Genomic DNA, 20,349 nt, shown 5'->3' with positions numbered 1-20,349 from the left:
CATCATTTTAGTGCTTTCTAACTGCTATTTTTAGCCCTTAAATAATCAAAAGTGTATTCATAATATCTGGTATTTAAATACTAAAAGTACATCTATTTTAGAATTAATACATTATAATTAAATCTTTCAAAAACGGTATTTGAATTTATTAAATACTGAAGATTTTATATATTTAATGTCAATGAGAATTATATACACAATGTATCTGATATAAAAATACAGAAAGTAAATGCAAAAGCACACATACACATTTTACATATTGTCCTGGCTGGTAAGTCCACGGAGACCCTAGAGCTGGAGTGGGGATGAAAGGGACAAGAGATGCGAAGAATGGAGACAAGTCAGAAGTCAGATCAAGTCTCATTTATTCAAGGAAAAAGTAACAAATATATAGGGTATTGGGGAAGGGGCTGGGTTTTGACACGTCAGCAGGTAACTTAGCAACAGCGGGAAGTTTTAAAGAGGCCAGGGGCTGTAGGGTAATTTGAGTCTCCTGGGTGCAGGCCCATAAATTGCTGTAAGGGCCAAACCACAGAGACATGTGACAGGCTAGGTGAGAAAAGATAGAAACTTAACATTAAGATGCCTGTTGTCTTATTAACATAAGATGATGGCCAGTTACAGGGTTTCCCACAACATATTTCAAATTATATTCCAAAATTAAATTCCTACAAGCCAATTTTGTTTTTCAAACACCAAGGATAGTTTATAAGTTAGCACCCTAATGATATAAGAGTTAAAATGAAATCTAACAATTTTAACTAATTTTTTTCTGGTTTTAGATTTCCATTTTGACAGTACCAGGAGAGGAGCCAGAAACTTTTGCTGTTCGTGTCATTGAGTTATGTTCCTCAACAATGACATGCATGAAAGGCACATGTAAGTATTGTACAGGTGTACTATTTATCTTTTCTGGATTTTTTTTAGGGAATAAGAGAGATAGCTATTACAGTCATATAGTTGTGTTTATAGAGATTTTCTCATTTGTTTATAATTAGCAGTATTTATTCATATAGTATGTGACCATATGATAAGTCATTTCTTGTCTTCCTATTGCCTCTAAACATTTCTATACAGATTATATCTTCACAGGCATAATTTTCTAGTTCTCCAGTGAAATCATTTCTATATAATCATAATTTTTTCAACAATTTTCCTTGTTTATTAAAACCTTACTTTCACACAATTTATTTTAACTATTCAGTTTCTTATTTACCATTTTCCTTAGTATTTTAAGAATAATATAACAAAATATAGATAGTTTGTAAGCAATAGTAATTTAATTTATACAGTTGTAGAGGTGGATAAGTCCAGGATCATGGTACCAGTAGTTTATATCTGAGGAAGAGCCCATTCTTCTAGTGGTATCTTCTCTATGTCCTCAAATGGTAAAAGGAGAAAGGATGCTCTTTGGATCTCCATTTTAAACTGTTTCATATATTTATTTATGATTATATAAATTTATTTTCTGGTATATAAAGAGACAAATTACATGTGTATTAATGGGTTATTGTGATGTTTTGATCTGGTTAAACATATGTACCTCCTCAAGAATTTGCTCTTTCTTTATAGTGAAAACTTTCAAAATCCTTTCTTTTAGATTTTTAAAATATATAATACATTTTCTTATCTCACTTTACGCTCCAGTCTAACTGTAAACAAATATTAGCCTTTTCTTATCACTCATTCATTTCTGTACTCCCCAGACACATAATCACTATTCTGCTCTGAACATTTTTATGTCAGTATTTTTAGATTCCTCATATGAATGAGCTCATGTAACACTTGCCTCTCTGTGCGTTGCTTATTTTTCTTACTATTATGCCTTTTAGGTCCATCTGTATTGTAGCAAATGACTGGAGTCTATTCTTTTTGGTTAGTATTTCATTGTGTACATGCATTAATTTTTTATCACTTGATAGGTACCTAAGTTCCTCTTTCTTATCTATTATTTGTAGTGGTACTAGAATAATGGGAGTGCATATATCTCTTCAGTGTACTAATTTTATTTCCTTTTGATATATACCCAGTAGTAACATTGCTGGTTGATACATTATTTCTGCCTTTAATTTTTAAGGAATGTTTATAATCCTTTCCACAGTGGTTCTAATAATTTCTGTTTTCACTAATAGTTCACAGCAATTCCCTTATTCATATCCTTACCAGCATCTTCTGGTGTTATACTGGGTTTTATGTTTTGTTTTAATTTGTTTCTGAGTATTTATTTATTTGTTAATAGCTAGTTAACTATGGTAAAATATCTAATTGTTAATTTGTTTTTTATTTTTGATGGGTAAACAAATTGAGTATACTTTAATGTATTTCACCATTTGTATTCCTTCTGAGAAATTTTTTCACATTATTTTCCCATTATTTAGTTGGGTTTCTTGTGGGCTGATCAATTGAGTACAGTATTGTTGACTTTCTGGAGTTCTGAATAATAATCCTTGTTGGAAGAGTAGTTTGTAAACATTTTCTCCTATTCTTCAGAGTTGTCACTCTCTCAATTGTTTCTTTTGCTATATAGAAGCTTTTTAGTTTGATTAAATCTTATTTGTCTATTTTTGCCAGTACATTTTGTCAAAAAATACTTGTGAAGTTCTTTGACCAAAAGCATCTCATCAGTATTTCTTCCCAGTAGTTTCACCGTTGCATGGATTACATTTTAAAGATTAAATCTATTTTGAGTCTGTTTTATAAATGATGAAACAAAGTAATAATTTTATTTTTTTGCTTATTGATCCCCATGTTTCCCAGTACCACTTATTGAAAAGAATGTTGTTTCTCTAATGGTGTGTTCTTGGTCTACAATTTTGTTTAGATGACTGCAGACCTGGAAAAGCTGTTTCTGCTATTTATGCATAACATACTGTTATTAATTGATTTTTTTCAGATAAATATATATTATTTGAATTTCTGCAGAATTAAACTGTGCTGCCAACTTTGGAAAAAGCCATCCCAGAGTTGCCATTGTACAGAAATTTACAGCCATATTTGTCTAGAAACATTAAACTTATTTTTACCATTTGTACAGAAATATGTACCATATTAAATATTTGAGATTTTATCTACATGGGTTTTATTTCAGAAATTAAAAGTATTTCTAAATTAGAACAAAATTATCAAAAATTATTGATACACTTGTAAAACATCTGTAGATGTTAAGATTTACTTCTAGGCTCACTGTTCTGTCTTATTGATCTCTGTGTAGTTTTTACGCCAATACCATGCAGTTTTAGTACTACATTTTTGTAGTATGTTTTGAAGTGAGGTACTATAATATCATTTTTTTTGGGTTTGCTCAACAAATGGTTTTGACTCTTTGAGTTTTTTATGATTATATATAAATTTTAGCATTTCGCAGGAAAAGTTTTTTTTTTTTTTTCCTCCTAATTTTGGTACCAGGGATTCAACTCTTGACCTTGTGCTTGCCAGACAGGCACTTACACCACTGAGCTAAACACCCACCCAAGATTTTTTTTTTTTTTTTTGTATAAGAGTTTGAACTCACAACCTCATTCTTATGCCACTGCGCTAAATCCCCAGCCCAATTTTAGCATTTTGTTTAATTCAAATTGATATTTTGATAAGAACCATATTGAATCTATGGATTGTTTTGTGTACTCTTATGGTTTATATCTAAATGTTCCCCTAAAGCTACATCCACTCAAAGGTGGCGTTTTGGAGAAGTGACTAGATCATGGGTATGTTATACTCATCACTGGATTATTCCATTGATCTGTTTATACCTGGAAGTTATTTTGGGAAGTAAATCCTGGTGAGAAGAGGTAGATCACTTTGTGTGTGTGTGTGTCAGGAAGGTTATATCTCCCTCTTTATCCCTTAATCCTGCTCTACTTCCTTTCTGTCTTCTAAGTAATTACATGTAATGCTACCTTAGATCCAGACAACTATGGACTGAAATCTCTACACACTATGAGCCAAACTAAACATTTCTTTCTTTAAATTATGGGTGTCAGGTACTGTGTCTCAGCAAAAAAATTAGTTAAGATGGGTACTATGGATATATTATCTATAATAATTTCAATGTATTAATTTTTAGTGTCTTTTTCAATGTCTTTTATCAGCCCTGTATAATTTTTGTTGTAGCAATTCTTTGTCTCTTGATGAGATTTATTCCTGAGTATTTTTTTTGTAGCTTTTGTTAATGGGGTTCCTTTCAGGATTTCTATTTCAGATATTTTGCTATTGATGTATACCTACACAACTAATTTTTGTACAATGTTTTTTTTTTCAACTTTGCCAAGTTCATTTATTCTAATAGATGTTTTTGGGTGTTGGAGGAAGTTCTGTATATGAGATTCTTTTGTCTACAAACAATGAAAATTTGACTTACTCTTTTTCCATTTTTATGATGTTTTTTCTTTCTCTTGCTCTGCATAGCATTTCTAAAGCTGTGTGTATTAAAGGTGTGAAATTGCGCATCCTTGTCTTGTTTAACAACTTGGATTATAGCTCTTCCTCTTTCAGTATAATGTTAATCACTGGATTATTATAAATGGCCTTTATAATATTAAAATTCATTCCATCTCTACCTAATTTGTTAATGTTTTTATAATGAAAGGATGTTGAATTTTATCAAGTGTCTTTCTTACATTTATTGAGCTGATAATAATTTGTGCTTTGATCTGTAGTTGTGGTATAGCACATTTATTTACTTGTTCATGTGAGACTGTCCCTGTGTCGTTGGGATTAACCCTGATAGTATTGATTGTATTTTGCTGAGGATTTGTACATCCATATTCATCAAAGTTGACCTGTAGTTTTCTTTCATTCTTGTGTAGGTTTTTTTTTTTTTTGGCCATTATTTAACTTTTATATCAGGGTAATATTGATTCACAATATATTTGAAGTAATCTTTACCTGCTAAAATTTTTAAACTTATTTAGAGTTGAGAAGAATTAATATATTTGGAGATATATATACATATATGTGTGTGTGTGTATATATATATATATATGTGTGTGTGTGTGTATGTGTGTGAATACATATATACATGTATGTGTATATATGTATACATAATATCTCCAAATATATTAATCCTTCACATACATGTTTATATATATATATATATATATATATATATATATATATGTGTGTGTGTACATAGACCCAAAAACACACATATACATCTGCATTTTTACAGTTATCAGTGTATAAGAAACAAATTCCAAAGAATTGAAATTGACATACTAAGAGCAGAGGTCATCTCCAACTGATTGGGTTGAAGGTAACTGATGCTTAGTTCTTTGTTTGTTTAACTTGTTTTTCTGATGTTTTTTGTTGTAAACTTAAATGAAGTTTTTATTTTACTCATGGGGATAGGGAGACTGCACTGGGTAACCAAGGTCTCTGGGAACCCACAGTGAGGCCCACAGGGACTGGGATGCTGTATGCAGTGACCTTTCCACACGCAGGAACCATAGGTGAGGCTCCTGGGAAATGGTGTGCTGTATATCGTGATGTACAGTCATCTAGAAACTCACTCTAAGGCCCACAGCTTTTAGCAGTGTGTTTCCCGCAACCTGCTCACACAGAGGAACCATCCCTGAGGACCACAGTGATGAGAAGTACATGCCTAGGGAACAGCAGTCACCTAGGAACCCTCGGTGAGGCCCATGGGGACTGAAAATGTGCACTAAGCAACCCACAGTCAACCAAGAACCCTCAGTAAGGCCTCCAGGTACTTGGAGTTTTCCCCCAGTAATCTTCACATGTGCAAGAACCATGTCTGAAGCCCATGAGGACTAAGACAATGCACACAAAGACCCATAGCCATTGGCAACCCTCAGTAAGTAATAAGGCCTGCTGCTAGATGGGCTGCCAGCTCACTAAGTAACTAGAACTGAATTATAGAAATATAGAAAAATGCCAAAACGAAACAACAAAATGCAGTTTCAAAGTAGTATCTCATCCATATCTGGCACAGGAGACACAAACATTAATGAAATCAGGAACCGCACACATGAAATTTCTGAAATGAAACCGATGGAAGTAAAGAAAGAACTCCAGGAATCTAGAAAGGAAGTCAGGTAAGAAATAATCTGTCAGGTAAAAACAGAAATGATAAACATAATAAAAGAATTGGTGAGTATGTCAAAGAAGACATTGATTAAAAAATAGAAGAGCATAGAAAAAGGATGCAAACCTTGGGTTAACAATACAGGGAACTATTAGAATGTGTGAAACAGATTCAAGGAGATTCAAGGAAATAGCCAGAAAATCAAAAATTCCACTGAGAGTTGGAAAGGTTGCATAAATGAAATTAAAGACAGACTCTCAGCCCTTCAAAGATAGAATTTTGGCTAGTGATCATAAAGGTAAAGGTCTATTAAAAATAAAAAGGAAGGGGGGGCTAGAGATTTAGCTCAGCGGCATAAGCACCTGCCTTGCAAGCAGGCGGTCGTGAGTTTGATCCCCGGTACCGATAAAAAGGAAAAAAGACAAAAAAAAAAAAAAAAAATAATAATAATAATAACAAAAAATAAAAATATAAAAAGGAACCAGGAAATAATTCAACATTTGCAAGGTGATGCAAAGAGAAACAATATAATCTGATAGGTGTCAACTAAAAAAAGGAGACAACACAAATGATATAAAAAGATAGTTTGCAAAAGAAATAGCAGAAAATTGCCAAAGACATTGGAAAACAACCAGACCTGCGAATAAGTGCAGCATTTAGACTTCCAAGTAGCCCTAACCAAAGTAAATCTATACCTCAACATAAAAGTCAGCATCCCAGAAATTCAGCATAAGAACAGAATATTGAAAGTTGCTATTGAAAAGAAATAGGTAACCTATAAAGGAAACCCTATCAGAATCGTGGCAGACTTCTCAACACAAACCATCAAATAAAGAAGAGTACAGAGTGAAGTATTTCAAGTATGGAAAAAAAAAAAAAAAACAAAAAACCTTCCAACTAAGATTGATGTACCCTGCAAAACTATCTTTCAAAATCAGTAGAGAAATAAGATATTTCTACAACAAGGGGCAACTTAAGAAACTTCATGATCACACAACTAACACTGCAAATAGTAATGAAAGACATTCTAGAAAGAGATAAAAATTATCACAGTTCCAAGAACAACAACAGAAGAAAAACCACAAGCAGAACAAGCAATTAAACAGAGGGCAAAAGTAGAGAACCAACAGCAGAAGAATAACATAACAAGGATAAACCAATATATATCAGCTATAACCATTGACCTAAGTGGCCTGAAGTCACCAATAAATAGAAACAGATTGAGAGAGTAGATTAAGAAACAAAGTCTAATGATATGCTGTATACATGAAATGCATTTAACTCAAATGTGATTTCACAGACTAAAAGTCAAATAATACTCCTGGTAACAGGATCCTAGAAAAAATGATTTGCTGTTCTGTTTGCAGATCATGTGTATTTCAAACCAAGACTGATCAAAAGAGATAAAGAATGTCTCTACGTACTTGTTAGGAGAACACCTCAAGAAAGAGATAACGAACAAATATATATGCACCAAATATAAAAGCACAAAATTATACAAGACAAATATTAATAGTCATGAAAAATCAAGCTAACACTTACTACAATTATAATGAGGACCTTAATACCCCATTCAATCAAAGAGACATATCAGTGATACAAAAAAATTGGGAAAGAGCAGAATAACATCAAAATTGTGAACAAATAAACTTAGTAGATGTTTACAGAGTGTTCCACACAACAACATCAGAATACACATTCTTCTCAGTTGCACATGGAATGTTCTCAAAATTAGAACATATAGTAGCCCGTAGAACATGCTTAATTAAATGAAAAGGAATTGAAATTATCCTATGCATGTTAACTGACCATCGTGTACTGAAATAGGAAATTCATGGAAAAAGAAACCACAAAAGCTCCATAAACAGATGGAAATTATAGAGCACCTTTCTGAGCAATGAATTGGTTATGTACAAAATTAAATAAGAAACTAAACAATATATACAGTGAAATGAAAAGGCAAATAAATCTTGCCAGACCTGTGGGATGCAATGCAATCATTCCTCAGAGGGAAATTCAAATTGGTGAACTATCACAACAGGAAAATGGAAAGAACACACACACACACACACACACACACACACACAAAACAACCTACTGCTATACCTCAAACTTCTAGAAAAACAATAAGTCAAACTCAAATCCCAAAATTTTAAAGATAAGTTCAGAAATTAGTACACTAGAGACTAAGGAAACAATACAAACAATTAATATATTGAAAAGCTGGTACCTTGAAAGAATAAATAAAATTAATAAACCCCTAGCCAACCTTATCAAAATAAATAAAAGAAAAACCTTAAATTCATGCAATAAAGTATGAAAAGTGTGAAATCACTAAAGATCATGTGGAAATACAGATGATCATCAATATCTGCTTTGAAAACCTTTATTGTCATAGTATCAAAAACACAGAAGAAATAGATTCCTAGGAACGTATGAATTACCAAAGCTGAATCAAGAAGATATAAAACTTCTGAATAACCCAATACCAGTTGATAAAATTGAAAACCTAACTAAATACTTAGAAAAAAAAGTCCTAATGGAATCAGCACATTCTATAAGAAATTTAGCCATGATTAATAACAATGTTCCTCAAACTCTTTAAAGAACTTGAAAGGGAAAAAATTACTCTCAAATTCATTCTGGAAGGCAAAAATGACCCTGATACCAAAACCAGAGAAAGACTAACCAAAAAAGAAAATTATAGGCCAATCTCTATAATAGACATAGATGCCAAAAGCTTCAACAAATAACTAGTAAACGGAAAGCAGCAAATCAAGATTATACACTATGACCAAGAGGGGTTTATCCCAGGAATGCAGGGATGTATCAGCATAGGCAGGTTAATAAATTTAATGTGACATATCAACATAACCAAAGACAAAAATCGCATGAGCATCTCAATAGGTGCAGAAAATGACTCCTATTAAAGTTCAACACTCATTCATCATAAAAACTCTAGAGAAAACAGGAATAGATGGTCTTTACTTCAATTTGATAAAAGCCATCTATGACAGACTAATAGCCAACATCATACTAAATGGTCAAAAATTGAAAGCTTTAACTCTAAAATCAGGAACAAGAAAAGATTTTCCACTATCACCACTCCTATTCAATATAGTTCTGAAAACATTAGCCATAGCAGTTAAACAAGAAAGAGAAAGAAAGGGAATAACAATAGGAAAGGAAGGAGTTAAATTATCATTATTAGCAGATGACATGATATTCTACATAAAAGACCCTAAAAACTCTACAAACAGGCTTCTAGACTTAATAAGCAAATTAAGCAACATAACTGGATACAAGTCAGTCTTCAAAATTCAGGAGCATTCCTGTACACAAACAAAATCTCATTGAGTAAGAAATTAGAGAACCCACACCCTTCACAATAACATTAAAATAAATGACATACTGAAGAATCAATCTAAGAAAGAAGTAAAAGATGTATACACTGGCAAATATGGCAATGTGAAAAAAAGAAATTGAAGATTAATTCAGAAAATGAAAAGATATCCATTCCTCTGGGAAAAGAAAAACCAACATTGAGAAAATGTTCATATTCTCAAAACCTTATACAGATTTAATACAATTCCAATCAAAATACCATTAGCATACTGACAAATCTAGAGAAAGTACTCCTTAAATTCATATGGAACCAGAAGAGAACTACAATCGCAAAGGCAACTCTGGACAACAAAGATAAGGTAGGAGGCATCACAATTCCAGACTTGAAAATATACTACAAAGCTGCTATAATAGAATCAGCATTGTACTGGCAAAAAATAGACCCAAAGATCAATGGAACAGAACCAAAGATACAGACACTACTACAAACACACTCAGCCACCTAATCTTTGAGAAAGGGGCCAAACTTGTTCACTGGAAGAAAGACAACATATTTAGTAAGTAGTGTAGGAAAAACTGGCTTTCTACTTACTGAAAACTTAAACTAGACCCATGCCTATCACCATACACTAAACTAAAGTCAAAATAAATCAAAGATCTAAACATTAAGACAGAAATACAAACCTACTGGAAAACAAATTAAATAGAAATCTCAGACGTAGAAGTAGGCTGAGAGTTCATGAACAAAAATTAAACTGCGTGAGAAGTACTTCAAAGAATCAACAAATGGGTTCTCACATTATTAAAAAGTATTTGCACACCAAAAGAAATCACCAACAGAGGGAAAATAAAATGAACAGATTGTGAAAAGATCTTTGTCAACTGTCCCTCAGACAAACGACTTTTGTCAGATCATGTAAAGAATTTAACAAGTGAGGCTCTCCAAATTAGAGACTCAATCCAAAAATAGCCATCTAGAATGAATACACAGTTCTCAGATGAAGAAATATAAATGGCAGAGAAATGTATAAAAAAACATTCACATCATTGGTCATTTGGCAAATTCAAATAAAAACAACACTGAGATATCATCTCACTCCATGAAGAATGGATAACGTCAAGAAATTAACCAAGAACAAATGCTGATGACACAATGGGGGAAAAGGAACACTTCTCCATTGTTGGTGGTAGTGTAGACTGGTAAAACCGCTGTGTAAATCAGCATGGAGATTCCTTAATGAACTAAGATTAGAAGCTTCATTTGGTCCTACTATTCCCCTTCTGGATATTTTCCTAGAAGAATTGAAAACAATATACCACAGAGATATATTTGCACTCATGTTTATAGCAGCATAAATTGTAATAGCTAAATCTTGGAAAGAATCCAAATGCCTATCAACTGAAGTCAAATTTTAAAAAAAAGTTGTATTTTTGTATAATGGAATACTACTTGGCCATAAACATGATGGACTTGACACTTTCATAGGTCACTAGATGCATCCTGAAACCATACTCATAAAGTTGAGTAAATGAAAACTCACATGTGTAAACAATGTATTATCTCACTATTGTAAAAAACTAAAAGAGTAAATGAGATCTAAATTTTATATTAGATATGGTGAAAAGGAAAGAAACTACCCAAAGGAAAGTTTACTGTTTAATCAGTTTTGCTTTTCTGTATTTGGTAGCCTAAAATTTACTTTAAGGATAACTATATGCAGTATAACAAACACTGTTATATTCCTATCATGTTGTTTTGAAATCCTGTATTGCCATTTTTTGTTGTTTGTTGTTGTTGTTTTCATTTTGCTTTTGTTGTTTTGCTTTTTTATTGTTCGATTCATGATTTTTCTTTTTAGTCTGATAATTTAAAATACATAATAATTTCAGATATTACCTTGAGCATCTTACTACCATATTGATTGAATCCCCATTTTGCATGTCTCTTTCTAGTCTACTGCTATACATAAATATCTTATGAGTTCATTAAGGTTACCATTTAACATCATTTCAGTAAATTCTTCCTACCTTAGTGAGCATTTCCTGAAATTTAACTTTTCCAATTTGCTTATGCCATACTAATCACTGATCTATATTGAGAATGTTAGTATTTCTTTGAATTCTTTCTTGTCTTCCTGATGGGTTATTACATCTGATATATCTATATATCTATATCTATATCTATATCTATATCTATATCTATCTATATATCTATATCAATGCGGATGTATTCTCCCAATTCCACACATTTTCTTCTGGTCAGCTAATTTGAGTAAGAATGGGCAACCCATTCCTCTTGTGTTGTATTGTGATTTGTAGCATGAAGTAGTACTATGGCGTTCATATTTACTTTTATAAACAATGTCATAATTATTTTAAATATCCCTTATTTATTTTCCTGAAATTTAGACATTTTCACTTACCAATATGTTCTCGAAGAGAAACAGTAATACTCGTTAGAAATCTATGTATTTATCTTCATAAATTCTTTGTTAGTTGTATTAATTCACATAGTCACTTTGAAGACATCAAAGAAGTTCCTCATTTTAGTATATTTGAGAGTGCAAAGATGTATGCAACTGATGCTAGAAGAATGTCTCTGCCCTGTCCAAATACAGTAGATCACTATTTTTGAAGCGTATTCTATGGCAGCATCTGATAAATAGTTTTAATGAGTCTTGTTTGATTGCAGGCACTGTCAGTCAGCTGGATATATAGCATCTCAATTGCCCTATAGATGATCTTTAAGCCCCTCATGTATATAACTGAATCAGAAGATACCAGTGTCCCATGAACAAAGGCCATATTGTTATGTTTACCCTTGAAAAATTATAGTAATAATATCAATAATTTTTCATAACCATGAATGGACTAAACACTTTACATTCATCATTTAATACAATTTTAACTTTATGAACTAAGTACTATAGGGCTTTTGTTTAAATTAGCAAACTAAATCTCTGGGAATTTAATTAGATTATCTTAAGATCATAAGCCTCAGTGTTAGATCTTGGATACAAACATAGTTTCTTCTGACTCAGGGCCTGAAAAGCTTACCTCTATGCTGAAGTTGTAAAGTTAAAAATAGTATTAATTCTATCCACATATATTTCTTTAGTCATAAATCATAGAGTAGACCAGCCCTAGAATCTGGGCTGTTTTCTGTTATATAATATAGAAAATTCTATATCTTTGTATGATAGTCATTCAAAAAATTGTGGGTTTTAATGAATTTAGGCTGTTAAAAAGATTCAGGGTTTATAATGCATTTGACATAGTGCCTGGCATAGAATAGCAGCTTCTATTTATAACAGGAAGTATAGTAAGAATACCTCATTAATATACTGGACTGTGGATACCGCATACAGTAATATTATTCATTTTAACATTACCATGGTTTTCTCTTCCTTTTGTGACTTTGTATATACTGTTCCCATATTACAAGCTTCTCAATCCATTTTCCTGACTCATTCACTTTGTTTATATTTGAGTTTCTACATGTTTGTAGTACATAATTACTACATTCATCAAGGGAGGTTGGTACATTCAAATAGAATTTTGTTCTGTTTAGCAAGCATCCTATACTTTCCTCTGGGTTAATAATTTATTCCATTTAATAATAATAAAAAGTAATAGCTGTTAACTATGTATATCCACATGAGTTAACTCAGCTTATTCCTTACACATCTGAGATAGGTCTCATTTTTTTCTCTATTCATACTAGAAAATTGAGACAAAGAAAAGGTAAGTTAATTTCTCCCAGATCACAGATGGAGGATTTATCCCAAAGCTTAGAGTTAACCACCACACTACATGCCTTCTCAGATCAATCGCAACATAATTACATTTGTATTTCTTGTCTAAAATGAGGAGTAGGACCATAGCTTACCAATTATGTCCATAGACTTTAAATAAGTACATTTTACTTAACACTGGAAAAATGAAAATAAACTTCATATGAAGCCTTATTTCTTGAGTTTGTGTATGAAGATGAACAGTTTTATTCTTATTTTTATTTGAAAAATAGTAGTTACTTATGAATGAGGTGCAGCGTGGTATTTTGAAATATATTTATTCAAAATTGGTAAAAGAGTAGATTTTACATGTTTTTGTCACAAAAAGAAAGGTAAATTCTGCATGGTGGAGATATATTAGCTACCTTGATTTCAATCATCCCACAGTGTAAGCATGTGTCATTTTCATTATTTTGTTTTCTTTATGTAACAAACTTCAAACAAAAGGATCAAGATTTGTTTTCTTCTAAGGCCTTCTTCAACTCCAATATCTTACTTGCTTCTTTTGTAATAAAACTATCTCATGAACATCATTATGTCTTGATGAGTTCATCACTACAAAACCAGTACTATAGACAGACTAGCTTTCAGCTTTTTAGTCTCAATGAAAAGCTTATATTCCAGGACGATTGCCTGAAAAATAGGCTTGGATTCATTCTTTACACTTTGCCTTGTTATAGAGAAAAAGAGAAGTTCATGACTGATCATTTCTCAATATTTTCATGTACTTTATAATAATATGTTATTTAACAAAATTTAGTTAATAATTATACTACTATACAGCTGATGGTTGATGTAATATTTAAGTAGATTAAAAAATGACACTCAAATACAAAAGTGACATTTTTATCACATACTTGCTTTTACTATAAATATATGATTTTTCTTTCTTATGCTTTGGGACTGTTCACAGACATCAGGTACAACTGGTAACTTGGTCATTTAAAGTCTTTAATGGTGTATTTTCCTGCACCATTCCTTAACAGAGTATTTCTTAACAGAGTATTTATATGAAAACTCTTTGCAAATTTTTATCTTCTTGGCTCTATCTTCTAAAACAGAACTAGTCCAATAAAAACATCACAGTAGGCTTTAAACTACTCTTTTCCTTTCTCTTGTTTTTCTTTTCTGTTTTCTCTCAGAAAAAATGAGGGAACTCTTACATGTTTATTTCATAGAACCAAACCTCTTCATTTCTCACTCTGAGAATTCTCCAAGTATTGGTAAACTACTTAGTTTAAAATGTTATACTAACATTCTCTTTGTTAACTACTGCTCAACATCTTATAAGTTTTACCCTTTCTCCTGAACCTTTTCAGTAAAATGCAATGGAGCTATGCTTTTAAATTTACATGATTGCTTCCTCACAGAATAATTTGAAATCAAAATCTCATTATTTCTAGGTCAAGCACTGAAACATGAAAATGCTGAATGTGATTATTTGTGGTGTAAGATCCTAAATTATGGATTTCTCATATTTATACCACTTATTGATATTGAACTATTATTGCTCATCTGTTTTTTAATGACTTTTTGAAATCAAAAAGTGAATCAGTATTTAGGAAGAATAAGTTCTAAAATTTGTGAAAATTTAATATATTTTAAGTCATTAACTCTAAACAGAGATTTTGTTGTGACTTATTTTCCCTGGACTTAACATTAGAAAACAAACACATTTAGACTTTGGTCACAATGTATAAGTAATAGGGCTGTAATTAAAGCCAGCTAAGTGAAACCATGTAACTTTACTGCTCTGAAAATAGAGGCTATAATAGCAAAATTATGAGCTAAACTCATTGTTCTTTATTTTGGGATAATTACCTGGCACATATTGGTAGCCAGTGTAAACAGTGCCATTATACCTGAGTAAATCATGCTTAATTAAAACATATACTGAATTATATTTTTAAATTACAAGTAGTAATTATATTTACTTATGAGGTCCAATGTGATAGTAATATGTATAAATTTTAGAAAAGTTCAGTGAAGCTAATTTAATTAATACATAATTCATGCCACTGACATGTTTTGAAGATAAGAACATTACAAATTATTAGTTCTGAAACATACAGTATTTATTTTCTGTGGTGATCAGGTACTACCTTAGATCACTGAAACTTAGTTCTCTAGTATAATGAAACTGCATCCTTAGATCAACATTTCTTTTATCTTTTCACCTCTTTCCAGCCTCTGATAACCATTTTTGTTTCTCTATATTATGAGATTCATTTTTACATTTAATGTATAAATAAGACCATGGGCTGTGTTTCTATGCCTCCTTATATTTTTTAGATTAATGACTTGCAATTGCATCCATTTTGCTTAATTTTGTTTTTTATTTTAAAGAGAACAAAACAAAACAAAACAGAACATAGCAAATCAGAATAGAACAATACAAGCAACACAGGACTTCATAAGACAACAAGATATCAACATTGACTACCATAATGTCTCTTATTTTCTTTGATATAGTGACCATACCATCATACACAATAATATCAAAATAGTATAAAACCAATCAAAAGAAATAAAGCATTACAAGACTTCAAAACCAGATAACAGGAAATAATCGTTAGTATATTTCATTTCCTTCAAAAAATGTTGTCCATACTGTCACACATAATAAAATTAAATAATACACAACAGAATAGAACCAATAAAAAGAAAATAATAAAAGCATGATAGGACTTCAAAACAAGACGATAAGAAATCAGCAATAGCTGCCATAATGTCTTGTATTCTTCAAAATAGCTGTTCATACCATCACACATAATAAAATCAAATCAAAGCAGAATAAAACCAGTTAACAAATGAATGAAAGCATTATAAGAATTTAAAACAAGGTAGGAAGCCAACGATGATTACCAATATATATCCCATTATGTTCAAAATAATTGACCATACCATCAGACCAAATTAAAATCTAACAGAACAAGACAGAACAAAACCAAACCTAACTTGTGAAAACAATACAAGAGTTCAAGACAAGAAATTAACAGCAGTTACCACCTTTCCCTCCCAGGTGTTTCCTCCCCTTTTGCTTCTACAATAACTATATTGCTTTTTGGATCCCATTAACTCCTATTTTTTATACTAGGGTTCACTCATATGAGTTCAAAATGTTTCGCCCATGAACATGATCTCTAGTTGCATCCATTTACCTACAAGATCCTTGAGATTATTCTAATTTATAGCTGGGTAGCTTTCCATTGTATGAAATTGTCCCATATTTCTTATCCATTCTATAGTTGATGGGCAAGTAACCCTTGCTTTTATTCTGGTCTCCTATCACATGGAAGAACTGTTTTCTCTCCTTTGATTGAATTTCCTTTCAATTTAAATGTGTTTCTTTTATACAGTATATTGATGGATCTTGGTTCTTGATCCATTCTCCCTGTGTTGCTTTTCATTGCTGAATTGAGGTGATCTACATTAATGGTTACAACTAGCATACATTGGTTTGTCTCTGCCATGCTATCCTGCTGTTGGCCCTGCATTTTTCCCCTTCATTCAGTTGTCTGTTGTGTTTGGCAGTCCTCCTCTGCTGCTGTTCCTGGACCGTGATCATCTTTCTCTCTCTCTAGAATATCCTTCAGCACTCTCTGTAAGATTGGTTTGGTGGTCATGAATTCCGTTGGTTACTCTGTGTCATGGAAGTATCTTATTTTTCTGTCAATTTTGAAAGAGAATTTTTCAAGATACATTAGTCTGGGTTGGAAATTGTTTTCTTTCAGGATTTGAAACACTTCATTCCAAACTCTTTTTGACTCCATGGTTTATGTTGACAACTCTGTGATTCTAGTTATTCTGTTCCAGTGCTGGATTTCTGGGAGCTTGACTATTGGAAAGGTGTTTCTTTTTGCTCACAGTATCACCAGCATTTGTTATTGGTTGACTTCTTGATGTGGCTACTTTTTTTTAGAGTGAGATCAAATCTCAGGGTGGTTTTAATTTGCTTTTCTGGAATGACTAGTCATATTGTACGTTTTTATCATGTATTAATTTGCTGTTTATACTTCTTGATCTGGGAAATATGTATTCATTTCAGATGACCATTTTTGGATTGGTTCTTTAAATTTGGAAGGCTTTAGGAGGTTTTTTTAGTGCTTTATATTTTCTGGATATTAGTGTTCTGTCTGAAGAGAAAGTGATAAAAATTTGTCTCAATATCTGGGTTGCTTCTTCATTGAATTGATGGTTTCTTTCACTGTGCAAAATCTTTTTAATTTTCTTTTTGGTACCAGGGATTGAACCCATCACTTTGATCTTGCCAGGTAGGTGCTTGTGCCACTGAGCTAAACCCCCAGCCCAAAACCTTTTTAATTTGATGTGATCCCCAATGTGATTCTTTGTAGTATTTCCTGTGCAATTGGGCTGTTCTTCATAAGTTTTTGGCTACACATATGTCTTCAAGAGGTTTAATTGTTTTTTCTTCTGCCAGACTTTTAGATTTTTGATCCTTTTTGATTTTAGTTTCATGCATGGTGATAAATATTGTGTGGGTCTAGTTTTAATCTTTGACATGTGGAAAGCCACTTTTCCCAGCATCATTTTTAAAAGGTGTTTGGTGCCTTTGTTGCATGTAGGATAGGTGAGTGTGCATCTTCTATTTTGTTTCTTTCATCCTTGAGTCTGCGTTTGGTTTGCTTTGGTTTGGTTTTCTTTTGCTAGTACCATGCTGTTTTTATCACACTAGCTCTATAGTAGAACTTCTGATCAGGGATGGTGACACACCCTACTTTGTCTTTGTTGCTCATAATTGCTTTTACTATTCTACATTTCTTCCAGTTCCATTGTTACAGCATTCTCAAGACATTAACCCATAGGATAAAAAGTTCCAGAAAAAAGTGAGGTTTATTTCAAACTTCAGTGGTCAAGTAGCTTTTGCCATTGAAACTAGTGGTTACTGGTTACTGGCTGACCTGTATTCCTTTGTTTCCTTCTGTTATAAATCCCTAGATGAGTTCACAAGGTCATGGGGTTCCAGTGGACACCACCTTTCACAGCACTATCATTGCCTTGGAATGTTACAAACCCCTCTTATGCATCTTGTTAATTGACACTGATCCTGAGTGTGGACACCAGGCATTTTGGTGCCTTGAGATAAACCCATTTGTTTCCTTTTCTGTAATTTTTATAGTTAAAGAGAGTAGGAGGCTTTTTGGGGATTTGACAAAAGTTCACTTGCTGTTTGAGGTCTAACTGTTAACTAGGTGTCTAAACAATAATGTATGGGCCTTAAAATATGTATATTTTCAAGACTAGGGTTTCTGGATTTCAAAAGGAAAAAAGACAGAGGCAAAAAATCAAATAGTGGAAGTTATGAATATCTTCACAGCATTTTAGGAATTTTAGAGTTTCTATGTGTAGTTCTATGAGATATACTGTTGCCATTTTGACTGAGATTTCATTAAATCTGAAAAAAAGTTTTGGAAATATGGTCATTTTGACTATATTGGTTCTACCTACCCAGGTACAGGGAATATCTGTACATTTTCTGACATCTTTTTTGAACACCTTTTTCAGCATACTGTAGTTTTCAATGTAAAAGTCTTCCACTTTCTTCATTAGATTGATTCCTAAGTATTCCATTTCCTTTGATGCTCTTGTGGAAGTTGTTTTTGCTCTAATTCTCTCAGTGTCATTTTTATTTGTATATAGGAACTCTGTTAATTTCTTAATGTTGTCTTTGTATCCTACTACACTGCTGAAATTGGTTATTCTAGGAAGTGTTGGAGTTTTATGGTTTTCTATCATGTAATCAGCAAATGATAAGTTAATTTCTTTCTTTTCTATCCATATTCCTCTTTCCAGAACTATATTAAACAAGAGTGGTGATAGTGGATATCCTTGTCTTGTTCCTGCTTTGAAAACAAAAGCTAACTATTTTTTTTACCATTTAATATAATGTGGGTATTGATTTATCATAGATGGCTTTTATCAAATTGAGATAAAGTCCTTCTATCCTATTCCATGTTTTCATCATGAATATGTGTTGGACTTTGTCTGGTACTTTTTTCCTCTTCTGTTGAGATGTTCGTATGGTTTTTATTCTTGCTTCTGTTAAAACATTGTGTTGTAGACTACTGAGTTAGATAGAAATATTATAGGCAGTCAGACAGGACTAGGACCATGAAGGATTCCTGGCAAAAGACCAGATACCTTGCAACTATGGGAGAAAACAAACAGCTCCCTCTGCAGGCTAGATCTCAAAACAAAAGACAAAACAGATGCAGCCACTCCTTAAGGATAAACATCTGGTATTCATATTCTAAATATGTATCCACCACCTTGAGGAGCCAGTAATCTAACCCTTTACAGGCCAAGGCCCTATTCTGTATTCATGCCCACTTACTGCCTGACTTGTTTCCCCATTTGTTCACGGTGTAAATAATTTTGCCTGAGAAATTATACTTGTAATCTTTTTGGTTGACCATAGTTGTGCTCACCTCATGCCCACCTTGTGAGTTCCCATTTTTCCCCACGTTGAACTCACCTCACCTTATGACTTTGCTCTATAAAAATTACTAAATATGGCAGGATCCTCAGCAACCTACTTGGGACCCCTTCTGTCTCTCTTGCTAAGTCAACAACTTTCTCTCAATAAATGTGTTTATGTCTCAGCCTCCATTGTTTGTAAAATTAATTCTTTTGTTTTAGGGAACATAAACTTGCCAGACATCTAGTGGGTTGGGATTTTCTTTTGTATTTATTAATTTGCATATATATGGTGAACCATCCTTGTATCATTAGAATGAATCCTACTTCTTCATGGTTTATAGTCTTCTTGGTGATTTGTTACACATTGACTGCTAATATTTTATTAAGAATTTTTGCATCTATGTTCATTAAGGAGATTGCCTCTTAGTTTCTTTTTTGGTTGCGTTCTTCTCTGGTTTTGGTGTCAGGATAAAATGCTTGCTTCCAAGAATGAGTTTGGGAGCACTGTTTCCCTTTCTATTTCATTGAATGGTTTGAGGAGTAGTGACACTAGATCTTCTCTAAAGTTTTTATAGAATTCAACAGTGAATCCATCAGGACTGGGAATTTTCTTTGTTGGCAGTTTATTATGACTTCTTCAATTTTGTTAACTGATATTTGGTTATTTAGAATTTTTATATCTTCTTGATTCAGCTTTCATAATTCATATGTATCTAGGAATCAATC

The 20,349-nt window shown here is 32.4% G+C and overlaps 1 protein-coding gene across 4 annotated transcripts in view; it reads left to right on the top strand.

Moving 5' to 3' along the window:
- Positions 1-20,349, top strand: part of Chm (CHM Rab escort protein) — a 165,732-nt gene that overhangs the window by 103,670 nt on the left and 41,713 nt on the right. For all 4 annotated transcript variants that reach the window (XM_063246159.1, XM_005008657.3, XM_063246160.1 and 1 more), the window contains one exon: positions 783-879. In XM_063246159.1, coding sequence (XP_063102229.1) covers positions 783-879 — 97 coding nt within the window. The remainder of the gene's footprint in view (positions 1-782; positions 880-20,349) is intronic.

Source organism: Cavia porcellus, unplaced genomic scaffold (assembly GCF_034190915.1).
Source record: "Cavia porcellus strain 051 isolate PalLab524CR breed Dunkin Hartley unplaced genomic scaffold, mCavPor4.1 scaffold_3, whole genome shotgun sequence".
Taxonomy (NCBI): Eukaryota; Metazoa; Chordata; class Mammalia; order Rodentia; family Caviidae; genus Cavia; species Cavia porcellus.
The sequence above is the reverse complement of the archived record's forward strand: the minus strand, read 5'-3'. Positions and strand labels throughout refer to the sequence as shown.